The sequence below is a fragment of the Procambarus clarkii genome, chromosome 84 (assembly GCF_040958095.1).
Source record: "Procambarus clarkii isolate CNS0578487 chromosome 84, FALCON_Pclarkii_2.0, whole genome shotgun sequence".
Taxonomy (NCBI): domain Eukaryota; kingdom Metazoa; phylum Arthropoda; class Malacostraca; order Decapoda; family Cambaridae; genus Procambarus; species Procambarus clarkii.
In genome coordinates, this window is record NC_091233.1 from 9,661,979 (window position 1) to 9,689,169 (window position 27,191).

Here is a 27,191-nt window from a genome sequence, read left to right on the forward strand (position 1 = left end):
AACCAACCAAGCAACAACAACCCTAGGGGACCCGTCTGGTAAATAGCCATCCCAACCCCACCAGAAAGGAAGAGACGGCCGCAATGAAGAAACCGACCAACAGAACCGAAAGAAGTAGAAACCACTTCCTCAAACCAAGGGGAAGAGAGAAAAGAGCACCCAGTCCAAGAACAGGACGGCACAGGTGGCGCATGAGCAGGCTGGAGGTGAGTAATGCCCGAGTCAGCCCACAAACGGTGCAGAAGGAACAACGAAACCGGAACAATCTGAAGCAGCTCCACCAGTGCAGCACGAAACAAGATGACAGCATGCGGCAAAATAACGATCCTAAACCTCCATGAGAGGAGGACAAGACCACGTCAACAAAAAGTGCAATACACCTAAGAGACAAAAAGAAAAGGAAGGACCGCCAGAAAACGCCATACCACCGCCAAGATGAAGAACGCAGGTGGGACACCATCAAAGATGTCACCTGATCACCTAACAATAGTTAAAAGATGCGAGTCAAAATCGCCAGACTTGAAGACCCGAGGAGAAGACCGAACCAGCCAAGTCATGGAGTGAATCGATCATTGAAAAGAAGCTGAACCGTGGGAAAACCCCTGGGTGCAGACATCGAGCAAGGAGCGCTGGAACCAAGGCTATCAAGGAACCAAAAGAAACGTCTGCCAGGGAACCAGGAACCCAAACCTGAGGGAGCCGGGAAAGAACCAACCCGGTCGAGCAGACACGCACCGTCCGGGAGAACCCCCCCCCCCCCTGGGACCCCCGAAGGAACAACAAGTCCGACAGCGAAAGACGAGAAAAAAGCCACTTGCAGAAACTGACGAGCCGCAGACTCCGCAAACAGCAAGGACAAAATGGCAACGAAAACCTAAGAACCAGGGGCCCAGGCAGAGGCCAACAAGGAAGCGAGCACCACGCGCCAAAACGCAAAGCAAAAAACAGTGACTCCGCAACCCGCAGGAGCGGCACCACCAGCCCCAGCAAGGCAGAACAATTCACGTGTCGCAGAGGAAGGAATGATGAGAACTACGTAGGACATGTACTGCATGAAAATAAAAATGTACTGTCTGGAAAAGAAACACAAAGAAACGGTTGTAGCCAGGGCCAAGATCCGAGCTCTCCCTGTCCCAACGAAAAGGAACTGTAGGGGCAGGAATGGGTGATCGGAAAACTACATCCACCAGTACACTGCAAAATTCACTTTCGCAAACAGTTCGGTAGACGGTTCGAACAAGTTAGGTGAGAAGGTGGTGGAGGCCAAGACCGTCAGTAGTATCAAAGCGTTATATGACAAAGAGTACTGGGAAGACGGGACACCACGAGCGTAGCTCTCATCCAGTAACTACACTTTAGGTAATTACACAGAAGCTGCATAATGACTGACAAGAAGAAGATGAAGAACTCGGGCCCATAACGGAACACTGGGCCTGTTCAACAACAGGGAAATGAACATGAACACAGCCCGACCTAACACAAGCAGGAGAATAGCCAACATGCACCTACGAAGATACACAACAGTGTGTGTGGTATAGAGGTAGGAATATGTAAAAATGCAATGAAAAAACCTTAAATATGGTCCCAGCACTGGAAGCTGGGGACAAGAGCATAAGCAATATGAAGAACCAAGAAGACCCCAGGAAGCAATTGGCAATGAAATGTACATGAACAACAATATAACAGAGACTTACAGCAAGAATAAACAATACACTCACCCCAAACTCATGTACTAAGGAGAGAAGCCAACCTCACATTAGCACCAAAGTCCATTCCCTTATCACAGGTAACATCCCTTCCAACCTATTGGAGGATGGCGAGGTGTATAAGTGTAACATCCCAGGTACAGTGGCACCTCGACTTAAGATAATTTTGAGTTACGATATAAATTTGATCGGAAAATGCGGCTCGACTTACGATAGTGTCGTTGACTAACGATATTTGTAGTTACACGTTCGGGTCGATCGAGTGCATGGCTCCCGGTCGTGTGGGCCGACCTGCCTCAGTTTACTAGAGCCGCCCGCTTAGTGACAATCATGCTTATAAGAAATTCTATTTTTTTGGTGATTTTTTTCTTTTTGAACATAAAACTGATTATTATATATCATGCCATGGGTCCCAAGAAAGTCAGTGGTAAGGTTCAACATATGAAAACACTTGTAAGGATGATCATAGAGCAAAAACATGAGATCATTCGTAAATATGAAGATGGTTGCTGATCTAATTAGGCAGTACAACAAATCTCAATCAACGATATCCACCATACTGGCTAAGAAAAAGGACATTATGAGTGCTAAAGTGGCAAAAGGCTTATCAATAATCACAAAACATAGAACACAGACACTTGAGGAGGTTGAACAGTTATTATTAACTAGCAGTACCCGGCCACAGCTCAGCAACAGTTGCTGAGCTCTTCCTTCCCTCCATGCCCCACTCCCCTGTCCCTTTGTCCTCCCCACTATTCTCCATTCCCCCATCCCCTCGTCCCCACCATCCCAAACACCCCCGTCCCCTCGTTCTTCACCACCATTACCCCCTCCCTTGTCCCCTCCTGCTCCCCACCATCTCTCACTTCCGTCCCCTCGTCATCCTCCACCATTCCCCACTCCCTCGTCCGATGCCTTCCCAAATGGTCTGATGGTCCCATCAGAAAATTGGGAACATCAAGTGATCTGAAGTTCCCATCACTGAAATATAAGAATAAGTTAAAAAATTAAATGAAAATATGAAAAAATAAAAAAATAAACTATACTCACAAAATGAACGGTATGGTAAACAACACAGTTCAATTCCAACACAATGTCACACAAAATAATTCAATAAAAAAAAAAAAATCGAAATCTATGAAAATAACGTCTATCAATGCAATTGAAAACATTGAAATGGAATTTGTGACATATTTACTATAGCGTGCATGTTGCTATTATGTGCAACAGATGGTGCTGTTTTTAAAAAACGCATGTTTTTACCTGTCACGAGTGTGGCATCTATATAGTAGGTATATAAAAAGATATGCCTATTCAAATGCAACGTTGTGTCAAAATTTCAAAGCAATCGGTGAAGAACTTTTGGAGATTACAGCGTGTGTTGCTCTTACGTCCAACAGATGGCGCTGTTTTTTAAAAAACCAGTGTTGAATATAATGAAACGCCATTTTCTGGGCGAGTCCCGGAGGCTCTCCGGAGCTTACCAGGCTGATATGCTAATGTCAGACTTTGGCATCAGTCATGTGTATGGAGTTCTTATGGGCCTACCGGGGACCACGAGCCAGAACCTGGCCCCCTCAGAGAGGCAAGGGGAGCAATGGCCTATAGAAACCCAGTGTGGTTGGAAGCATTCTATGTCTGCCATCGACCGGGTTAGGCACCCAGAAAGGTAGGCGCACCAAAACAAACCCCTATTCTGGTGAAAATTGCAACCAAAAGCCGAACGAGTGGATAGAACTCCCCCAAACAAAAACGAGCAAACTAGTATGACGTCATTCGTTGTTGCTACCACGCCGGCGATCCACACCCCAGTTCTGAGGCTGGATGTCAAAAACACGCGAAAAAACTGCCGACCGGAGGGAGGGAGGGATGCCGGGGAGCCTCCGGGACTCACCCAGAAAATGGCGTTTCATTACATTCAATGTTGGTTTTCTGGGGGGAGCCCCTACGGCTCCCCGGAGCCAACTACCCACAGAAGAAAAAATAATTGGGACTGACCAGGGAGCGGTCGCCGCACACTACTCTACCCGAAGTCGAGACAACAGGTCGCATCTGCTGACCCAAAGAGACACAGGCCAGACTGGGCCCAGGAACGTGTACAAGGTAACAAACAGCCAAGGATCCTGTTTGACCGCCAAATTCCTCGTGCCTGAACGTTATCCCAGGACACAATTCAACGTACTATATGGGACCACCCCCAGTTCGTTGGAGCGTTGGATTCGTTGCAAGAGGTGACCTTCAAGAGGCGTTTGCGTCAGTGTCTTTTTTTTTTCTTGTACACAATAAAAATGCATTGTATCATATTACTTACTGTACCTATATTTTACTACTCTACAAAAAATACTGTAATTCATGTATTTACCTTATTGTTGGAGTTATGTCCATCTTGAAGTTTTGTGAAGTTGTGAATGCTCTACAGTAAATAGGTACTGCAGTGCATTAAGCCGTTAGCACTGTATTATTAAAAGTGGGTTTGCTGTATGTTGAGTACTACAATACAGTTCTTGAAAACTATTGTACATTAGAATTATTGCAACTTTAATTTTAACACTATGTACACACTTAAATTTAACACTTATTCTAATTGTTCACTTCACACACGATGTTTTTAGATGTTTGCATCAGCTTTGCTGGTGCTCGCTGCTGCTGTGTTGGCTTCAGCTGCTTTTGTGCTGGTGCTGGGTACGGCTGTGCTGGTGCTGGGTACGGCTGTGCTGGGTACGGCTGTGCTGGTGCTGGGTACGGCTGTGCTGGGTACGGCTGTGCTGGTGCTGGGTACGGCTGTGCTGGGTACGGCTGTGCTGGTGCTGGGTACGGCTGTGCTGGTGCTGGGTACGGCTGTGCTGGTGCTGGGTACGGCTGTGCTGGTGCTGGGTACGGCTGTGCTGGTGCTGGGTACGGCTGTGCTGGTGCTGGGTACGGCTGTGCTGGTGCTGGGTACGGCTGTGCTGGTGCTGGGTACGGCTGTGCTGGTGCTGGGTACGGCTGTGCTGGTGCTGGGTACGGCTGTGCTGGTGCTGGGAACGGCTGTGCTGGTTCTGGGTACGGCTGTGCTGGTGCTGGGTACGGCTGTGCTGGTGCTGGGTACGGCTTTGCTGGTGCTGGGTACGGCTGTGCTGGTGCTGGGTACGGCTGTGCTGATTGATTTGCTGCTAGTTCGTGAAAAATATTGACTCATTTTCATTTGTTTCCTTCTTTGTGTCATGTCCTTGAGACAAATATCTTTCATCGTCCTTAGGTGTTGATAAAAGCCTGGTAGCTCTGGATTGTCAGTTTGTGAAACAATGTCAAGGAGTTTTTCAACATAGAACAATGCGTCAGCACACATAGCAGATTGTAAACTGCTATCATTCTCATCCTCATCTTCCTTTCCGTCGTCGTCAACAGTGCCAGTAACATTTTGTATAATCTCATCATCTGTTAAATGACCATTGATTAAATGATTTATTAATTTTATTATTTCGAAGCCGTAGTCACTGAACTGTGGTGACGAATTGAAACGAGAAACGCATGGTGTGTGTGTACAGGGATTAGACCCGTCCACTCGCTCACGCTGGAGTTGTTCCAATAACAAATAATTTCTCAAATAGCAGATGTTTATCATATTACAGTATATTTTCGGTTTTATTTAGTTTAGTTTAATTAGGATAATAAAAAGCTATTAAAGCATTGGTTTTATAAATAATTTATTAGTCTGAAACTTTCAAAGTCATGGGTCACTGAACTATAACGACACAGACGAAGGAAAACCAAGTGAGGTTTACAGAACAGTATTCCCTTATCTGTCCACCCTCACTCACCTTGTTTTATCACAGAAAATGTCTATAAGGAGATTTTACGACATGTAGCTAGCTAATCACGCTTCAGCCTTTAAATTAATTTACAAAGATACGTCTGCCACAAATCAGTGGGAGGTTGGGAGGGAGGTGGGCAGGCAGAGCTTGTGAGGGAGAGGCAGGGAGGGAGGCAGGCACGGAGGGAGACAGGCACGGAGGGAGGCAGGCAGAGCTTGGGAGGGAGGCAGGGAAGGAGAGGATGGAGATGGATTGATGGTAGGATGGAGGGAGGGATGGAAGGATGGATGATTTGAGGGTGTGTGTGTGTGTGTGTGTATGGGCTGTAGGGGTGGGGGGGAGGTGTGTCGGTGGTGGTGAAGGGACCGACTCGCTGATAACCCTAACTCTGACCCAGTTAACTTTTTTTTTAACTTGATTTGTTTCTTCAATTCTGGATGGATGGAGGGAGAAAGGGGATGGAGGGAGGGGATGGATGGATGGAGGGAGGGGATGGATGGATGGATGGAGGGAGGGGATGGATGGATGGATGGATGGAGGGAGGGGATGGATGGATGGAGGGAGGGAGGGGGATAATTGGATGGATGGATGGATGGAATGGATGGATGGAGGGAGGGAGGGGGATGGATGGATGGATGGGGAGGGAGGGAGGGAGGGGGAGGGGGGGGGGGGGGGAGAGAGAGAGAGAGAGAGAGAGAGAGAGAGAGAGAGAGAGAGAGAGAGAGAGAGAGAGAGAGAGAGAGAGAGAGAGAGAGAGAGAGAGAGAGAGAGAGAGAGAGAGAGAGAGAGAGAGAGAGAGAGAGAGAGAGAGAGAGAGAGAGAGAGAGAGAGAGAGAGAGAGAGAGAGAGAGAGAGAGAGAGAGAGAGAGAGAGAGAGAGAGAGAGAGAGAGAGAGAGAGAGAGAGAGAGAGAGAGAGAGAGAGAGAGAGAGAGAGAGAGAGAGAGAGAGAGAGAGAGAGAGAGAGAGAGAGAGAGAGAGAGAGAGAGAGAGAGAGAGAGAGAGAGAGAGAGAGAGAGAGAGAGAGAGAGAGAGAGAGAGAGAGAGAGAGAGGAGAGAGAGAGAGAGAGAGAGAGAGAGAGAGAGAGAGAGAGAGAGAGAGAGAGAGAGAGAGAGAGAGAGAGAGAGAGAGAGAGAGAGAGAGAGAGAGAGAGAGAGAGAGAGAGAGAGAGAGAGAGAGAGAGAGAGAGAGAGAGAGAGAGAGAGAGAGAGAGAGAGAGAGAGAGAGAGAGAGAGAGAGAGAGAGAGAGAGAGAGAGAGAGAGAGAGAGAGAGAGAGAGAGAGAGAGAGAGAGAGAGAGAGAGAGAGAGAGAGAGAGAGAGAGAGAGAGAGAGAGAGAGAGAGAGAGAGAGAGAGAGAGAGAGAGAGAGAGAGAGAGAGAGAGAGAGAGAGAGAGAGAGAGAGAGAGAGAGAGAGAGAGAGAGAGAGAGAGAGAGAGAGAGAGAGAGAGAGAGAGAGAGAGAGAGAGAGAGAGAGAGAGAGAGAGAGAGAGAGAGAGAGAGAGAGAGAGAGAGAGAGAGAGAGAGAGAGAGAGAGAGAGAGAGAGAGAGAGAGAGAGAGAGAGAGAGAGAGAGAGAGAGAGAGAGAGAGAGAGAGAGAGAGAGAGAGAGAGAGAGAGAGAGAGAGAGAGAGAGAGAGAGAGAGAGAGAGAGAGAGAGAGAGAGAGAGAGAGAGAGAGAGAGAGAGAGAGAGAGAGAGAGAGAGAGAGAGAGAGAGAGAGAGAGAGAGAGAGAGAGAGAGAGAGAGAGAGAGAGAGAGAGAGAGAGAGAGAGAGAGAGAGAGAGAGAGAGAGAGAGAGAGAGAGAGAGAGAGAGAGAGAGAGAGAGAGAGAGAGAGAGAGAGAGAGAGAGAGAGAGAGAGAGAGAGAGAGAGAGAGAGAGAGAGAGAGAGAGAGAGAGAGAGAGAGAGAGAGAGAGAGAGAGAGAGAGAGAGAGAGAGAGAGAGAGAGAGAGAGAGAGAGAGAGAGAGAGAGAGAGAGAGAGAGAGAGAGAGAGAGAGAGAGAGAGAGAGAGAGAGAGAGAGAGAGGAGAGAGGAGAGAGAGAGAGAGAGAGAGAGAGAGAGGGAGGGGGGGGGGGGGGGTTGATCCATAAGAAGTTATCCTTCATAAGAAGTTGATCCAACTTCTTATGAAGGAATTATTAATTGTAATCTGTGATAGAATGAGAGTTTTCCACCACTCTGTGAACTCTGTCCCAAAATCGTAAGCTTGTGGACCACTTTTGGTCCACATGTGTGGTCCATTTGTGTGGTCCACTTGTGTGATCCACTTGTGTGATCCAACTTGTCATATGAGAGAATTATTAATTGTAATCTGTTATAGAATGGGAAAGTTTTCCACCAGTCTGTGAACTCTGTCTGGACATCGTAAGCAAATCCGAACATCCCTCGCTTCGGCGAACCATTGTTCGTCGAACCGGGTGAGTAAATTCGGCCTGAAAAGTGTGCGAACTAGCCGGAGATTCGTTGAATCGGGGTACGTTGAATCGAGGTTGTACTGTACCAAAGACAGCAGCAAGAGCCGCGAACTTGCAGACGTCATGGGCACGGAGATAGACCATAGGCTGGAGAGCCTGAAGAACCCCGCGGACAACCTGGGAGACCCGCACCTTCTAACAGGGAAGAAGGGAACCGGAGCAACCCAAATTGCGTCCATGGACCCAGAAGCCGTGGCGTGCCAACCATGGGGGAGAGCCGCAACTGGACAAAAACAAATGCACCCCTGGCCCAACCAACCAAGCATCAACAACCCAGGGACCCCTCCGGAAAGCAACAGTCTCATTCTTCGCCAGAAAAGAAGACGGCAGCGGACGACCAAACCGATCACCTCACCGAAGGAACACAAAACCCCTGCGTAGGAGAAGGAGAGCATGAAACTCACCTACCCGACCCCCAGAGGCCAATGGCAACCGGAAAAGAGCCGTCGAAAAACAAACCGGAACCGAAGGGGCCACAAGAAAACGAGAAGGAAGAAAGAAAAGAGCACTCTGTCCAATGACTTGGACGACTCAAGCGGCGCAAGAACATGCCAGAGTTGAAACAAGCACGAGGCAGCTTACGAACGGCGCAGATGAAAGTCCGAAAGCATGTCGAAGCTGCTCCGCCAGTGTCGCAGAAAACGAGGAGACAGTATGCGGCAAGTCGACGGCCCCCAACCCCCAGCAGAAAAGCCAAGCCGGCACCAACAAACACAGCCACCGAAGAAGGGACAGAAGGAAAAGGAAGGACCACCAAAACACCCCATACTGTTGCCAAGAAGCACACAGGTGGAACACCAACAACGAAGCCACCTGACCACCAACGGACGCGAGATCCTTGAGGCAGAACGTAATCAGCACCGCCAAGGGTCATCCGAGACTAGGAAGAGGCAGAGCCGCAGGAAGATCCCGGGTGTGACCACCAAGGAAGCAGAGCCGGAAACCCAAGCCGGCAAGAAGGAGAGTGGAACGTCTGCCGAACAGAAAACTCCCCAACACGAGCAAGCTCACCAAGGGATCGGAAACCACGGGTCCGATGTGAGACACCAGAGAAGGGACATCGCAAGACCCTAAAAAACTAACAGGTAGGGCAAGCCAGGAAAACAAGAAATCAAACCTGGCAACAGGAAGGCCAAAAGGCACAAACAAAACACACAACAGTGTGAAGGAGGAAATGATAAAAAGACTAGCAGAAACGCCCCAGCACCAGCGGCCAGGGACAAGAGTGAAGCAGGAAGACGAGAGGAATGCATGAGGAAGGGAAGTGGCGGAGGCCAACCCCACACCCAGCGTCCAGGGCAAAGAAGAGCCCAAGCTCATCCCCAGCCAGCACAACTAGGCGAGGACTACGAGGACAGAGAATCCAAGGAACATGGAAAAACCAGGCCTGGCACAACAAGACCGGCAAGGAAGGAGGGCCCCAAAAAATCAAGGGAACAAAAAACCCAAACAAGGAAGGCGCCAGAAGGAGAACAGACAGGGCCAAACAAAACGCCACAACCCTACCCCCCACACACAGCCGCAGGATCAAAACCGCAGCAAAACGTCACCACACTCCCAGAGGAAGTGACAGGGAAGATAAAGATAAACTGTAACACGAGTGGCACATAAGAAGGGGACACAGGTGGAAACCGAGTACCCAACCGAGCCACAGGGACATTAGAAAAAACATGCGCAGTGTAACAGGCAACCGATGGAACACATTAGGCATCCCACACCTGGGCTGACCACATACACAGCCCCAAGCATAGAGACGAGAGAGCCCAGGAGGCACAGAATCTGCACGTCAGGCGAACGACAGGTGAAAGGCGGAACCAAAGAGCCGGAACCCAACCCTGCGAGCACAATGAGGTGAGCACATAATACCCTCGACACAGGAAAACGTACCACCGAACAAGCACCTCCACCGTTGCACCATGGAAGAAGGTGGAGGTGGGGCCCCGAACTCAAGCATGGTTACACAAGCATAGGAGAGGGGCAGGATGAGTACATGCAGGAGCCGCCTCGTATGGGCCAAGAGGCCTCCTGCAGTCACCTGTGATCCGAGGAAGGAAGCGGGTGGTGAGAACAAGAGCTGCCACGTAAGGGCCAATAGCCCTGCAGCAGGCTCCTCGGATTTTATGTTCTACGTACTCAAGTACGTATGTACACCCACTCCTACTCCCAAAAACAAAAACAGCATCAGGATGAAGGAGACGCCAGACCGCACCAACTCACCTGCAAAACATAGGTGCTGAAGGGCCATGACGCAAGCCTATGAGAACGTAACCGCCGGAGGCGGCCAGGGCGCTTATGCCAGAGAAGAGGAGGGGAGCGGCAAAGGAGGCACCCCCTACCCAAAAACGCAGGGAAAAACCTCATGACTCCCCCACAGCTGCACTTCAAAACACCCCAAAGAGCAACGGGGCACGGACTGGAGAATGATAAGAACGAGAGGCGAAGCCCCCCCCCCCCCCCCCCCCCCCCCCCCCCCCGAGAGAAAACGGACGCAGAACACCAGCACGTGTGCACACCGCCCGGAACCAAAACAAACTCCCACTGCGCATGCGCAGGACACGAAAGAAAACTAGCCAAACAGGTTGGGCTACACAGGTTCATCCTACTCCGTCTATCAACAGAGCAGAAAAGTAGCTCAATGGGTCGTATCCCGAGCGATCCGTTGAAGAAACAGGCCAACTCATGGAAACAAAAGCCAACTTAGCCGGCCCATGTAAGGAAAACAACCAACCAAAACAGAACCCAAGCGGGCCACCAGTAGCCCAACATGGCGACAAGTAGCCCAACCAGCTACAAGTAGCCCAATCCGGCATCCCGGACCAGAACGGAAGAAAAATGAGCAGTGCCGAGACACAGCGCGGAGAGAAGAGATAAAAACAAATGAACGAGAAAGCCAAAAACCCAGAAGCAGCCCAGAATAGGACTCACAAGCACTAGAAAGGCCCCGAGGGAAGCCCCACCGAACGATGACAGACGTACCAGTAAAACGGGAAGGAGCAAAACCGTCCGGAACCTCCGAGAACAGATAGTAGCAAACACAAAGGATGAAGGCACAGAAAAACCCTGTCGCACCCGAGACCAAAAGTCATGCAGAACCCCAAGAAGAGGGGGACATGACGGAGAAGCCCCATCCCGGGAAAAAGGGGCGAAGAACGTAGAAAAGCACCCACCGACAGGACGGAAGCAACGGGCATAATGGACAAGGGAATAGAGCAACCCTCGAACTCACACAAAGCGAGTGGGGGAGGGTTAAGTTCTTGCACCGGTCATGTTCACTGTCTACATAAACGATCTACCAGTGGGAATACAGAATTATATGAACATGTTTGCTGATGATGCTAAGATAATCGGAAAGATAAGAAACCTAGATGATTGAGATACCCTTCAAAAAAACCTGGACAAAATAAGTATATGGAGCAACACTTGGCAAATGGAATTTAATGTGAATAAATGCCATGTTATGGAATATGGAATTGGAGAACATAGACCCCCACACAACCTATAAATTATGTGAGAAATCTTTAAAGAATTCTGACAAAGAAAGGGATCTAGGGGTGGTTCTAGTTAGAAAACTGTCACCCGAGGACCACATTAAGAACATTGTGCGAGGAACCTATGCTACACTTTCTAACTTTTTTTTTTTTTTTGAGATATATACAAGAGTTGTTACATTCTTGTACAGCCACTAGTACGCGTAGCGTTCAGGGCGGGTCCCTGAAATATGATCCCCGCCGCGAAGAATCGTTTTTACAACCAAGTACCCATTTTACTGTTGAGTTAAACAGAGACTACAGTTAAGGATTTGTGCCCAGGAAATCCTCCCCGGCCAGGATACGAACCCATGACTAAGCGCTCGCGGAACGCCAGGCGAGTGTCTTACCACTACACTACGGGGACACCACGGCAACTTCAGAATTACTTTTAAATACATGGATGGAGAAATGCTAAAGAAATTGTTCACGACTTTTGTTAGACCAAAGTTGGAATATACAGCAGTTGTATGGTGCTCAGATCTTAAGAAGCACATCAACAAACTGGAAAAGGTGCAATGACATGCCACCAAGTGGCTCCCAGAACTGAAGGACAAGAGCTACGAGGAGAGGTTAGAGGCATTAAATATGCAAAAACTAGAAGATAGAAGAAAAAGAGGCGATATGATCACTACGTTCAAAATAGTAACAGGAATCGATAAAATTGATAGGGAAGAATTCCTGAGACCCGGAACTTCAAGAACAAGAGTTCATAGATTTAAACTAACGAAAAAAAGCTGCAGGAGAAATATAAGAAAATTCACTTTTGTAAACAGAATGGCAGACGGTTGGAACAAATTAGGTGAGAAGGTGGTGGAGGCCAAAACCGACAGTACTGTAACCACATGATTATCCGGGATTCGAACATCCGGAAAACACCCTTATATGGCCAAAATCGTGAATGGATAAAGTTATCTCAATATCCGGCCAAAATGGCCATGGGAGCAAGATAAAAATTCGGCTGTACCATATTAATCCCATCTGCCTGTGGCTCTAGACGCATGGTGGAGGAGGGGGTGGGGTGGGTGGGTGGTGTTGGGAGGGTGGGAGGGGAACATCGGGAGGGACCACCTGGGTACAGGAATTACCATTAATTTTACAACAATTAATCATACCCAAAAACAAATGAAATTACTAGTAATAGTAGTAATTATGTATTAATAAATAAATAAGTTTCCTAAAAGCAATGTGCACAGGCTGAAGTTTCCTTAACCCTTAAACCGTGCAAATCATATATATATGATATCAGTGACAAAACCGAAACCGCGCACATCATATATATATGATTTCGTGTCTAGCGCTATAATTTAAACGCCCCGCCTGGGATAGGCGCAGCTATAGTACAGCCACGACCGATAGTTGCCAGATGCCACCTAGAAAAAAAATCCAGGCTCACATTCTTGGGTGTTAGAGCGTCAGTATTGAGCAAGCCACCAAGGCTGGCGCATGCAGCATGAGCTCACAGCACCGCTGTTCAGCTTGTGACCACAGCATCGCCTACAAATACCATAATATATATGATACTGCTATTATTTAGCAGTGATAGTATAACTGAAGCCCCCTGACTGTGATAAAACTGACCAGGATTCTGATAATAGCAGAATTGTGGTGATATTTAGCGCTGTGCTCCATGGAGAGAGGAGTAAGGCTGTGGAGGGAGGGTTGTGGCGTCGTCTTCTGACTGTGTGTGTGGCCACCATTTATTGACTGCACTCACCATACCAGCTTAGTGGTTCGCTATGGTGAACACAAATGTAGATACTTATATATAACGTGTGTATAGTGTGAGATAACAGTGAAAGGAGTAGGTCGGGAGCCGCCATTTTGGTGAGGGAGGAGCGTCGTCTGCACGACTTGGCATGTTGTTTACTGATGGCCACTATGGTCTTTGGGCACCATACCAGCATATTTGTACAGGTATGGTGAATGAAATAGGTAGATACTTATATATAATGTGTGTATATAGCATAATAACACCACAAACAATATTGTTGGAGGAGAAATATTAGTGCGTCTAGACTTGAGGGCGGCCGCCGATCAGCTGACTGTGTGAGTAGCTACGTCTTTGTGCCTTTACTCACCATACAAGCTTAGATGTACAGTATGGTGAACAAACATGTAAATACATATAAATAACGTCTGTGTATAGTGAATAAATGCAAAAACAGTATTGTGGGAGGAGAATGAGGGCGAATGAGGTGGTGTTGAGGGGGGGGGAGGAGTGGCAGTGAGTGGCTCGCTGGTGTTTGGCGGTCACTCCTTGTTGTTTTTTGACTCGCAAGACCAAGTTAGTAGTTCGTTATGGTGAACAAAATATGCAGATACTTATATATAACCTGTGTATATAGTGTAACAACAGCAAAACTATTTGTTTATTGTTTTATAAACATAATAATTTAATCATTAATATGCACACCATAATTTTGAGTACAGCAATAATTCACACATTTTATTATATAAATATACCACAATTCACTGTATGGAATAATATTACTGCAAAAAAACTAAGAAAAAATAAATCAGAGACATTGAAATAATTAGGTAATAATATACTTGTGGCAACTGCCGTCTGTCAGCTCGGGCGAAGTAGACCTTGCCTGGCGAAGGCTCTGCCAACGCCCCTTTTTTGCCACACTTCCCTACCCTATTGCGGCTAAAATATGCCACCTACGATTTTTTTGTTAATTTTTCCGTGATCAGGGAATAAAAATGAACACTTCCATCAGACGAAAGAATTTTTTGGATTTCTTTTTTTGTTGCGCCTGTGGGTGTTAATTCCATTTGGGCCCTAGCGGTTTGAGGGTTAAAAAATATTTAGAGTTTTTTCCTCCTGGCGGCCTACGTAACGTGCTATGGCTGCCCCAAGTGGACCCATCCAACACTGGTCAACCCATGTGCTCCCGTCCCTCGTGTTATAACACAGTGCTGCGCCATTAGTGAAATATTTTTTTAAATAACTTTTTTATTTCATAGTAACTTTGAACATTTTTGGCCAAGACTATGTCTGGTAGCAGCATCAATCGTTCTGGAGGTGTTAAGAGGAAGAAGGTTGTCCTAGCAATTAAAGACAAGTTACGTGTTGTTCAACCAGTGAAGCGTCACAAGCAGCCAAATGCCTTCAACAAGTGAGGCGCCACAGGCAAGCAAGCGCCTTTAACAAGTGAGGCTTCACAGGCAAGCCAAGTGCCTTCAACAAGTGAGGCACATGCAAGCGCCTTCAAGTGTGGCACATGCAAGCGCCTTCAACAAGTGAGGCGCATGAAAGTGCCTTCAACACGTGAGGCACATGCAAGCGCTTTCAACAAGTGAGGCGCATGCAAGCGCCTTCAACAAGTGAGGCCTCACAGGCAACCCAAATGCCTTCAACCAGTGAGGCTTCAGCAGCTGGCAGTCAAAACTAACTTTGCTTAATGAACTGTACAGTAATTTTCAGTGTTAATTTTAGTGTTGTGTTAGTATAAGTTACGTAAATTGTTAAGAATTCTTAACTTCAAGATGTGTGGCATCAATCAAGAAGATGAACACCAACAAGGTAAGTTGAGGTTTCTAGTTGAATATTTAATAATTATATGTGGCAAGGCAATTCAAATTATGTTGTTTGTAGTATAAAAATAGTTGGAAATGGTCACTTTTGGACTCGTAGGTGAAAAAGTACCATTATCCGAAAAATGTGATAATCCGGCTGGGGGTCCTTCCCATATAGTCCGGATGATCGAGTGGAGACAGTAATTTCAAAACATTACGTGACAAAGAGTGCTGGGGAGACGGGACACCATGAGCGTAGCTCTCATCCTGTAACTACACTTAGGTTATTACCTACAACTTCACACAAGGCGAGAGTGAACTCTGAACAAGTATCCATAGTACCAACTGGAAAATCACAGGTTTTCCCAGGGTCCATAGGGCAAATGAGTCCTATGCGAAGCCCAAGCAGTGGGGCCAGCTAAGCTGGTAGAATCCCTGTCTAATAGAAAGGCAAACTGACTACCAGTAGCAGCTGCGAACCCTCGGGGGAAACAGAAGATTACCACCAACACCACCTAGGCTAGCCTAATCAGAAGCTAGGCAGACCTCTACTGTCCACAAAAGACAAAAAACACACAAAACAGAAAATTAAAGCCTCCATAGAAACACAACAAGCAAACTGGCAGCCAGAGAGAAGCATCGGCTGCCATGTTGTAGTAAGGCAAGCTGCGCTAGCTGCAGTGCACCTAAACCCAGCTTATACCACTCCCCCCACGCAGTGCAAGACAAAGCCCAAGACCCCCGACATACCCCCAAGGGCAAAGATTACCTCAAGCGACGAAGTCCTCAAGCGGAAAGTGATTCCCGAACACCCAAGGGACAATAACCCTAAAACACAAGGGCAGTACTAATAGAGCACCCAGGGAAGTTCACCCTAAGCATACACAGCTCCGCATACAAGATACCTGGCCAACACCCAACCCCACAGCTGGAACAGCCCTACAGGGCAAAATCCAGAACAGGAACTTGAGGCCAGAGCTGACCTTGCGGTTGCCAGCAGATCTGTTCAAGAACTATGTGGTGGGCTGCTGGCTCCCCCTTTCCCCTACAGGTGAGGGGGGGTTAATGCTTATGAGTGGATCGTTAACGATATTATCGTTTTCTAGTTTCTAGGGGGAGTTATTTATATCTTTTTGGATGTAGGTTGCACAGGTTAACCAGACAGTGGTCTGTATTGATTTGCCTACCTTTCTGGGTCCTTCCCCAGTCAATGGTACTTATGACATACTTTAAAAGTAAAGTGCTCATAGGCCATTGCTCCCTGCACCTCTCTGAAGGCGCTAGGTTCTGGCTCGTGGTTCCTGGTAGGCATAAGAACTCCTGTGACTGATAACCAGAAACTAATATAGCACATATCAGTTTGGACAGCTTCAGGGAACCGACGGGGCTCCCCACAGAAAACCAGCGTTGAATGTAATGAAACGCCATTTTCTGGGTGAGCCCCGGAGGCTCCCTGGAGATTATCAGGCTAATGTATGTTATATTAGACCGGAACATTAGCTAAGGAGTTCAGACCTACCAGGGACCAGCCCCAGAACCTGGCCCCTTCAGAGAGGTTTCAGGGAGCAATGGCACTGGAAAACCCTCTTGTGGTTGGGGTTTTCCTTATCTGCCATCGACCGGGGCCAGGCACCCAGAAAGGTAGGCATGACAAAACAAACCCCACATGGTAAAAAACATAAACAAAAAACGAACAGAGAGGTAGAAACACTCTACAATCCCAAGGAACAAGCAAACAAGCAAACATCACACTTTACTGCCGCACCAATCGTCCGCACAGCCCTCCCCGCCCCAAGAGGGGGAGGGGGGAGCCCCGGATCTACCGCGCCGGCTGCCAAACTTCAGTTCGGAAGCTAAGCTTCAACCAACGCGAAAAAACCGCCGACCGGTGGGAGGGAGGGTTGCCAGGGAGCCTCCGGGGCTCACCCAGAAAATGGCATTTCATTACATTCAACGCTGGTTTTCTGTGGGGAGCCCCTACGGCTCCTTGGAGCTTCATACTCAAAGAGAAGGAAAAGAAAGGGCTAACCCGGGAGGCGGCCGCCACAAACTCCGCAACGCGAAGCCGAGACAACAGGATGCAACCTGCGACCCAAGGCAATAAGACTGCACAGGAGCAGACGCGCATAAAGAATGGGCGGCCAAGATCCTGTGTGACTCAATTTCCTGCACCCGAAATGAGCCCTAGACATCACCAACACAGCAGCAAAAGCTGCAAATGTCCGAACAGCACGGGCGCAAAGACAGACCGCAAGTTGGAAAACTGACAAACTCTGCGGACGACCTGGGAGACCCAAGCCCTGAAACAGGGAACGAGAGGAACCGGATCAACCAAAGTGCATCCCCAGACACGGCACCCAGGTAAATGCAAAAAGCGCAACAGGACAACACAGGACGCACCCGCGGCCAAACCAATCAATAACCCAAGAACCCCTCCGGAAACCAGCCGTCGCCAGGACGGAGAAAGGCTGCACATGTACAAATCTACCACCAGTACCAAAGAGCAGAAACCTGAACTGAAGGGGCTACCACAAACTGAGGAGAAGGTAAGAAGGCACCTTGATCAAAGACCAGGATGGCGCAGGCTATGCATGAGCAGGCCAGAGGTGAAACAAAACACGAGAAAGCATACGAAATGGGGCAGATGTGACATCCACCCCGAACGCAAGCCAGAGCGGCTCCGCCAGCGCTGCACAAAACAAGGCAACAGTAAGAAACATCAAATAACTGTAGTCCTGAAAAAACCCAAGACATGACAAAACCACCCGATGCGAAAGAGAAGACAACGCATAAAGAGCAAGAAAAAGTGCATAGAAACACCAGGAATGTCATACTGTCACCAAGACGAAGCTCGCAGGTGGGACACCGTCAACAGGCCCACCTGACAACCACAGATGGTGAAACCCGCGTCAAAATACCAGACGCGAAGAGCCGAGGAGAAGGCCGAACCAGGCACGTACAGGACCGATCCGACCTGCCAAAAGAGGCGGATCCGCGGGAAAAAGCCCCGGGTTCGGACACCTATCAAGCAGCGTCTGAAAAGAAAGCTGGGCCGGCCACCAAGGAACCATAAAGACTGCTCTCGTGGTAATGGGCTGCAACTGAGCCAGAACCCGAAGCAACAGCTGGACCGGGAGAAGAGGAATCGGTACCCCCACCCTGACCAGTCCGGCCGAAAAGCATCCAACGTGAATGCCTCGCAGGTGGGTAAGGGCGCCATATAAAACGGGCAACGCCTAGACCACGCCGACTCGAAGACATTCATGGCCAGGAGTACATACGTCCGGCAGAGCCAACGAAACGAGTCGGCGACGACTGGCCAATCCGCGAACAGAGGAATGAACCGAGACAGCAGTCCGCCAGGACACAGGACACACCCCGAACATTAATCTCACAGCTAGCCAAACCCCGAGAATCCAGCAAACGAGCCACTCTAAGTAACCAACCCCAAAGGTCAACACCTAAGAGAAACCCTGTGGTGCCAGGAAGAACCGCCAGAGAACAGTCCGAAAGGAGCTGAATGGTAGAGCACCAAGTGACCCAAACCCTCAGAAGTGCAAACCAGACTGCCACGAACTCCCGAACCGTGCTGTGAATCCGACGGACGGACAGACTCCACCATCCCTGGCCGACCTGGTGAGCACTGGTCACAAAGCCCCAGCCGAGAGATGACCCGTCCGTGAACACATCGAGCGAAGGCTCGGGGAGGTGCCAAGGCACGGAACCCCTAAAACCCCAAAGGGGAAGCTAGTGATGCAGCACCAACACAGGATCCCCGGAGGAACGAACCCAACGATCGCAAGAGGCGGAAGGGGAGTCTCCGAAGGAACCAACAGACGCCGAAGTCAAACCCGACCCAGCGGGCAGACCAGGACGTCGAAGGTCAGACTCCCGCACAACCGCTCGAGCAACCCGGGACCCCGTCATGAACAGCCGAAGGCGGGACCACAGCCGCAGTAACACTTCTGGAGGGAAAGACAAGGAGTGGCCCAATATCCCTAAACAGGGCCCAGGTCCGAACCCGGGACAGAAACAGATGGAATGGCCTCCAGATCACCAAGAAACCAAACCCGGCGATCTGGAAAGAACCACACCCCTGGCGAGCAGACAAACGGACTGACTGGGAACCCACACCAGCTAGTCATCGAGGTAGGCCAGACACCGAATCTCAAGCAGACTCAGACAGGGCACCAAGATCCAGTAAAGATGCAAAAATACACCAAGTGCCAATAACTGACCTGGAGGTCCAGGGCCACCATCCAGGCCCCCGGCCCCCACAGAAGCCGGACAGGATACAACAGTCCTCCGAGGAGGGTACAGAAACCAGGGCGCAGACTGAACTAGTCCAGAAGAACCGCAGATTCGAAAGGCCCATGTCTGCAAAGAGCAGACGGGAACCCCAGAAGGATGGGGCGGATCGACCACGCCCAGTGCACCCACCAAGATTACAGGACGAGGCGCAGGGGGAAGAAGCCCACCCCGCCAGCTCTGAACCCCCCAAAGGGGGAGAAGCTGTCCACTGCCGCCACCTGAGGCCGGAAGACAACCAAAGGCGCCCACCAACATTGGGACCATACGAGAGTCAACAGAGCAAGCAGCTCCCCCAGCGCCCCGTCAACAGAGAAGGGAACAGAGCCCCGTCTAAAAGAAAAAGTACACATACACATATATACATCTCATGTATATACACATACACACAAGGTATGTAAACACACACGTGCGTATGCACATACACATGTGCACAAACAGAAGATTTCTGGACCTGTAAATTTGTAGGCCTCATCCTGGAAACATTCTTGTATCAACATGTTAAACAAGTTACGAGGATGAGGGAAGGGGACATTCCCTCCATGTTAGATTTGATATTTACCAGGAAGGAGGAAGAAATATTTGACATTCAGTACCTTCCTCCCTTGGGTAAAAGTGACCATGTCTTTTTGGGAATAAAGTATGCAATGCGTTATAATCTGGAAGAAAATATGACGGTTGATGCAAATGAAAAACCTGACTTTAGGAGAGGACATTATGGCAACCTTAGAAAAATTTTTAGTGAGTATAATTGGACAGACTTGTTGCTAGGAAAGGAAGTGAATGAAATGTATGTCAGGTTTTGTGAAATATATGATAAAGGCACAAAAAAATTTATACCAAAACAGAGAAGCAGAACTAGGAAACAGGATTAGTTCAACAGAAAGTGCGAGAGGGCCAGAGACCAAAAGACACAAAAATGGAATCAATACAGGAAGAGGCCAAACCCCCAAACATACCAGCGATACAAAGATGCGAGAAACAACTACACGGCAGTGAGGAGAGAGGCAGAAAGAAATTTTGAAAAAGGGATTGCAGACAAATATAAAACAGAACCAGGTCTATTCTATAAATTCATAAACAACAAATTGCAGGTAAAGGATAATATTCAGAGGTTGAAAATGGGAAATAGATTCACGGAAAATGAAAAGGAATTGTGTGAAACATTAAACGAAAAGTTCCAAAGTGTGTTTGTACAAAATGAAATCTTCAGGGAACCAGATACAATAAGAATTCCAGAGAACAACATAGAGCACATAGAGGTGTCTAGAGACAAAGTTGAAAAAATGCTCAAAGAGCTAAAAAAGAAAGCAGTTGGTCCTGATGGAGTTTCACCATGGGTTATCTTGAGGTTATCTTGAGATGATTTCGGGGCTTTTTAGTGTCCCCGCGGCCCGGTCCTCGACCAGGCCTCCACCCCCAGGAAGCAGCCCGTGACAGCTGACTAACACCTAGGTACCTATTTTACTGCTAGGTAACAGGGGCATAGGGTGAAAGAAACTCTGCCCATTGTTTCTCGCCGGCGCCTGGGATCGAACCCAGGACCACAGGATCACAAGTCCCGCGTGCTGTCCGCTCGGCCGACCGGCTCCCTATGGGTTCTAACAGAATGTGCACCTGAGCTCAGCATTCCTCTTCAACTGATTTTTCAGGCATCCCTGTTTACAGGAGTTGTAGCTGATGTGTGGAAAAAGGCTAACATAGTTCCAATTTACAAATGTGGAAGCAGGGAAGACCCCCTTAATTATAGACCGGTATCATTGACAAGTGTAATAGTCAAAATATTGGAAAAAATAATTAAATCTAAATGGGTAGAACACCTGGAGAGAAATTATATAATATCAGACAGACGGTATAGTTTTCAATCTGGAAGATCCTGTGTATCGAATTTACTCAGTTTCTATGATCGAGCAACAGAGATATGACAGGAAAGAGATGGTTGGGTTGACTGCATCTATCTGGACCTAAAAAAGGCTTTCGACAGAATTCCACATAAGAGGTTGGTCTGGAAACTGGAAAATATTGGAGAAGTGACAGGTACGCTTCTAACATGGATGAAAAAATTTCTGACTGATAGAAAAATGAGGGCTGTGATCAGAGGCAATGTATCGGACTGGAGAAATGTCACAAGTGGAGTACCACAGGGTTCAGTTCTTGCACCAGTGATGTTTATTGTCTACATAAATGATCTACCAGTTGGTATACAGAATTATATGTACATGTTTGCTGATGATGCTAAGATAATAGGAAGGATAAGAAACTTAGATGATTGTCATGCCCTTCAAGAAGACCTGGACAAAATAAGTACATGGAGCGCCACTTGGCAAATGGAATTTAATGTTAATAAATGCCATGTTATGGAATGTGGAATAGGAGAACATAGACCCCACACAACCTATATATTATGTGAGAAATCTTTAAAGAATTCTGATAAAAAAGAGATCTAGGGGTGGTTCTAGATAGAAAACTATCACCTGAGGACCACATAAAGAATATTGTGCGAGGAGCCTATGCCACACTCTCCAACTTCAGAATTGCTTTTAAATACATGGATGGCGATATACTAAAGAAATTGTTCACGACTTTTGTTAGGCCAAAGCTAGAATATGCAGCAGTTGTGTGGTGCCCATATCTTAAGAAGCACATCAACAAACTGGAAAAGGTGCAAAGACATGCTACTAAGTGGCTCCCAGAACTGAAGGGCAAGAGCTACGAGGAGAGGTTAGAGGCATTAAATATGCCAAAACTAGAAGACAGAAGAAAAAGAGGTGATATGATCACTACATACAAAATAGTAACAGGAATTGATAAAATCGATAGGGAAGATTTCCTGAGACCTGGAACTTTAAGAACAAGAGGTCATAGATATAAACTAGCTAAACACAGATGCCGAAGAAATATAAGAAAATTCACTTTCACAAACAGAGTGGTAGACGGTTGGAACAAGTTAGGGGAGAAGGTGGTGGAGGTCAAGACCGTCAGTAGTTTCAAAGTGTTATGACAAAGAGTGCTGGGAAGACGGGACACCACGAGCGTAGCTCTCATCCTGTAACTACACTTAGGTAATTACACTTAGGTACACTTAGGTAATTAACTGTTGATTGACGGTTGAGAGGCGGGACCAAAGAGGCAGAGCTCAACCCCAGCAAGCACAACTAGGTGAGTATGACTAGGTGAGTACACAGTGTACACATGTACATGCATACACACACACATACATTTTAAAAGAAAAGTTCAAGTCCCCGACCAGTGGGCAGAGAGCACCACGCCGGCCAGACAAAGAAGGCACAAAACTGCATCAAAAGGCCCACCTCGACAACAAAACCTCAAAGTCCCAGCACGACCACAACATGCGCCAAGACCCCAAAAGGTCAGTCTGCAAGCCAGGAAGACCCCGGAACTCCAAAAGGCACAACTGGGTCACACGAGGAAACAAAGCCCCCGGAACTCCAAAAAGCACAACCGGGTCACACGAGGAAACAAAGCCCCCTGAACCCACAAAGGAGGCCCAAGAGGAAGAAACCTCCGGAACGAAACCAAAGAACCCAAAGGAACCCAGAATCGAACCAGGGGGAGCCCAAACCACCACATTTGCCGGTGGAGAACACTACAGAAAGGCAAAGCACAGCCCCCAGTCAGAACCCCCAGGGAAACGGTCATAACAGACCGAAAACTGAGGGACAAGGTGTGGGAGCAAGCATAACGGCCAGGGGACACTGAGCCTAAACCTAAAGGCCCAGACCCAAAACAGACAAAATGGAAAACCCGGTGTAAAATCAACACCCAAACGTTCCCAGAGGAACCGGCAACGGGTAGAAAACACCAGAAAAGCAAAGAAACGACAACAGGAGAATAAAAACCCCTGAAAAAGGGTGAAAACTCACCCAAGAAGCTCGCTCGCACACCCAGTTGCATGTAAACAAACCACAACGCCACCCTGGTGGCCACGCCGGGAAACCGGCAGATGAAAATGGCTGCCAACAGGGGCTGTGACTGACGCTAGAGATACAAAAACACTCCAGCAAAAGTGGGAAGCAAGCAGATTGGATGGGCGAAAAACGCCGCCCAAAAGCAGAAAACCCAGGCAGGGGCAAACCGCCCCAGAACTGCTAGCAGGCATCCCCCACAGCCCCGTGAACCAACAACAGAGGCCCCGGGGCAGAGCTGTCCTCCAAGCCCTCCGCCCTTAAAGAAAAGCAAGAGTCCATGGGAAAGGCAGCAAGAAAGGGCCTTATATGTTGGTAAAACCCAGAAGCCTTGGCAGGAGGAACCGGCTCGAAAACCTCCGTCCCCCCAACCCGAACGGGGCAGCCCCTGAATACCGCCAGTCTCTCGGCCCCAACCCCGAAACCCGCAGATGGTCCGGAGCCAGGAACAGGGAGGGAAAGGGGCGAACAGCACCTAACCAAAACGGGGTGACCTCGGAGCATCCGAGTGGGAAACTAACCTAGCATGTTGCAGCAACCTAACCTAGCTTGCAACAGAGATGCCGCCTGTACTCTGAACAGTAATAACATCAGGAGAGTACTGGAGAACAAGCAGAGAATCTCTCGCAAGACTCCTCCGAGTCAAGGTGTCAGTGACATAACAGGCAACTTGACGGAGGTAAAAGTGACGACTGTCACCCGGAGACAAGGGCACAGCAAATGTCCCCGCGGCCAAGCCCTCGACCAGGCCTCCACCCCAAGGAAGCAACCCGTGACAGCTGACTAACACCCAGGTACCTATTTTACTGCTAGGTAACAGGGGCATAGGGTGAAAGAAACTCTGCCCAATGTTTCTCGCCGGCCCCTGGGATTGAACCCAGGACCACAGGATGTGGTCCAGCGTGCTGTCCGCTCGGCCGACCAGCTCCCTTACAAGACGACCGGCTCCCTTACAAGACGATCTTGTACGATCCCGTACAAGACGGGTTGGAGCCCGGAAGACATATTCAATGGTCCCCCGAGCCCAGACGGGTTTCCAGGGCCCGTAGGCTGACTGCTACGGGAAGCCCGGGCAAGGTGTTGCTAACTGGTTAAGAAACCCAAACATAACAAGAGGGTAGAGGATAGCACGACGTGTACAATCATGGGGGCCTAGCAGAGGGCCGCCAAACACTACCAGTGGAACTATAGCCACACTAGGCAGACCCCCACCAGGCATGAAAATAAAAACAAAAGAAAACCCCCGCAAAAGTACACTGTCTTCAGAGGCAACAGGAACCGGTCACCGCTTAGGTGGCAGGCTGTGCAACACCTTGACGCCCTAACCAGCACAATACCAGTCCCTACCCAGGGCCAAACAAGGGCCCCCAGCCCCAGCTGGCCCCAAGGACGAGGCAAATGTCGAGTAGCAAGAACCTCTACGGGAATGGTTCCCGAATGCCCCAGGGAAGATAACCCTGTTACGCAAGGGCAGTACTCACAGGATGCTTAGGGAAGTCAGCCACTAAGTGCATGCAGCCCTGGCACTGATGAGGTACTTCTGGCCACCGCACAACACAACACACAGCAGTGAATGCCACACAAGGCAAACACCGCCTAGGAAACTGAGGCCAGAGAAGCGTCTATCCCGGTTGACATTAGCTTACGAACTGAAGCTTGGCAGCCGGCGCGGTAGGTCCGGGGCTCCCCCCTCCCCCTCTTGGGGCGGGGAGGGCTGCGCGGACGATCGGCGCGGCAGTAAAGTGTGATGTTTGCTTGTTTGCTTGTTCCTTGGGATTGTAGGGAGTTTCTACCTCTCTGTTCAGTTTTTGTTTTTGTTTTTTACCATGTGGGGTTTGTTTTGTCATGCCTACCTTTCTGGGTGCCTGGCCCCGGTCGATGGCAGATAAGGAAAACCCCAACCACAAGAAGATTTTCCAGTGCCATTGCTCCTTGAAACCTCTCTGAAGGGGCCAGGTTCTGGCGCTGGTCCCTGGTAGGTCTGAACTCCTTAGCTAATGTCCCGGTCTAATATAACATACATTAGCCCGATAATCTCCAGGGAGCCGTAGGGGCTCCCCACAGAAAACTACATATTCATTTATCACAATATTATTACAGACAGGTACCTCTAATGAACACATTTTAAAAACACATAGAATTATCTTTTCAAATTATCAAATTATCTTTTATATTATAGAAAGAAGAAATACAAAATGATGACTCCAATACTATTTACCTTTTCAGAGGATGAAATAGAACTTTGGTTTTCTTCCACTTCTGCTGTTTTATGAAAGACGTGGCTTAGACTCGTAGAATTGAATTCCTCTCCATCTGCATCAATGAAGCGCTCATTTCTAGTCTGCATTTCACATTCAACTTGGATTGCAGAAGATTCCTGTTTAAATTTACATTATTTTCATTGGAAGTTCTAATAAATATTAAACTGCACACTCATCTATGACACTATAGTTATAGACAGGTATCTCTAATGCATTTACAGTATTTTAAACACCACATTGAAGTTTAAAACCACCTCGGTTAATATACTGATACAGACTGATCTCTGTCAACTCTCATACCAGAAAGAGTTGAGGGCCACAGGGATTACAATAGTTTAACCCTTAAACTGCGCAACGCGCCTGCAGGCTCACGTCTGGTTTGCGCAACGCGCCTCCGGGTATTTGTATTTTTCCCGTTCCATTCAAAACTCCCGCGGCTACATGGGGTTCACATCAGCTTCCTCAGGGCTCTTGTAAACAGACGCCATCTTTAAAAAAAATCGTGGTCCACATTCCCGGGTGTGGGAGCCTCAGTAGTGTGTGAGCAACCAAGGCTGGCGCTCGCAGAGCACAGCACTGCTGTTCAGCATGTGACCACAGCATCGCCTAATAATGTCAAAATATATATATAACTTGTATTATTTAGCTATGATAGTGTTATATTAGAGCCTGAGTGTGATAATGACTGGGTAAGAACATAAGAACATAAGAACAAAGGTAACTGCAGAAGGCCTATTGGCCCATACGAGGCAGCTCCTATTCTATAACCACCCAATCCCACTCATATACTTGTCCAACCCGTGCTTGAAACAATCGAGGGACCCCACCTCCACAATGTTACGCGGCAATTGGTTCCACAAATCAACAACCCTGTTACTGAACCAGTATTTACCCAAGTCTTTCCTAAATCTAAACTTATCCAATTTATATCCATTGTTTCGTGTTCTGTCCTGTGTTGATACTTTTAATACCCTATTAATATCCCCCCGGTTATGTCCATTCATCCACTTGTAAACCTCTATCATGTCACCCCTAACTCTTCGCCTTTCCAGTGAATGCAACTTAAGCTTTGTTAATCTTTCTTCATATGAAAGATTTCTAATTTGGGGAATTAACTTAGTCATCCTACGCTGGACACGTTCAAGTGAATTTATATCCATTCTATAATATGGCGACCAAAACTGAACTGCATAATCTAAATGGGGCCTAACTAGAGCAAGATATAGCTTGAGAACCACACCAGGTGTCTTGTTACTAACGCTGCGATTAATAAATCCAAGTGTCCGATTTGCCTTATTACGAACATTTATGCATTGATCCTTTTGTTTTAAATTCTTACTAATCATAACTCCCAGATCCCTTTCACAATCCGACTTCGCAATCACAACACCATCTAGCTCGTATCTTGTAACTCTATCATCATTACCTAACCTCAGAACTTTACATTTATCAGCATTAAACTGCATCTGCCAATCCTTTGACCATTTCAAAACCCTATCTAGATCAACTTGAAGTGATAGTGAGTCCTCCTCCGAATTAATTTCCCTACCGATTTTCGTATCATCGGCAAATTTGCAAATGTTGCTACTCAAACCTGAATCTAAATCATTTATATATATTATAAACAACAGAGGTCCCAGGACAGAGCCTTGAGGCACTCCACTTACAACA

The 27,191-nt window shown here is 48.0% G+C and overlaps 1 protein-coding gene across 4 annotated transcripts in view; it reads right to left on the reverse strand.

Moving 5' to 3' along the window:
- The window catches only part of LOC123753031 (uncharacterized), a 215,552-nt gene that overhangs the window by 66,566 nt on the left and 121,795 nt on the right, over positions 1–27,191 (reverse strand). For all 4 annotated transcript variants that reach the window (XM_069316537.1, XM_069316535.1, XM_069316538.1 and 1 more), the window contains one exon: positions 25,478–25,636. In XM_069316537.1, coding sequence (XP_069172638.1) covers positions 25,478–25,636 — 159 coding nt within the window. The remainder of the gene's footprint in view (positions 1–25,477; positions 25,637–27,191) is intronic.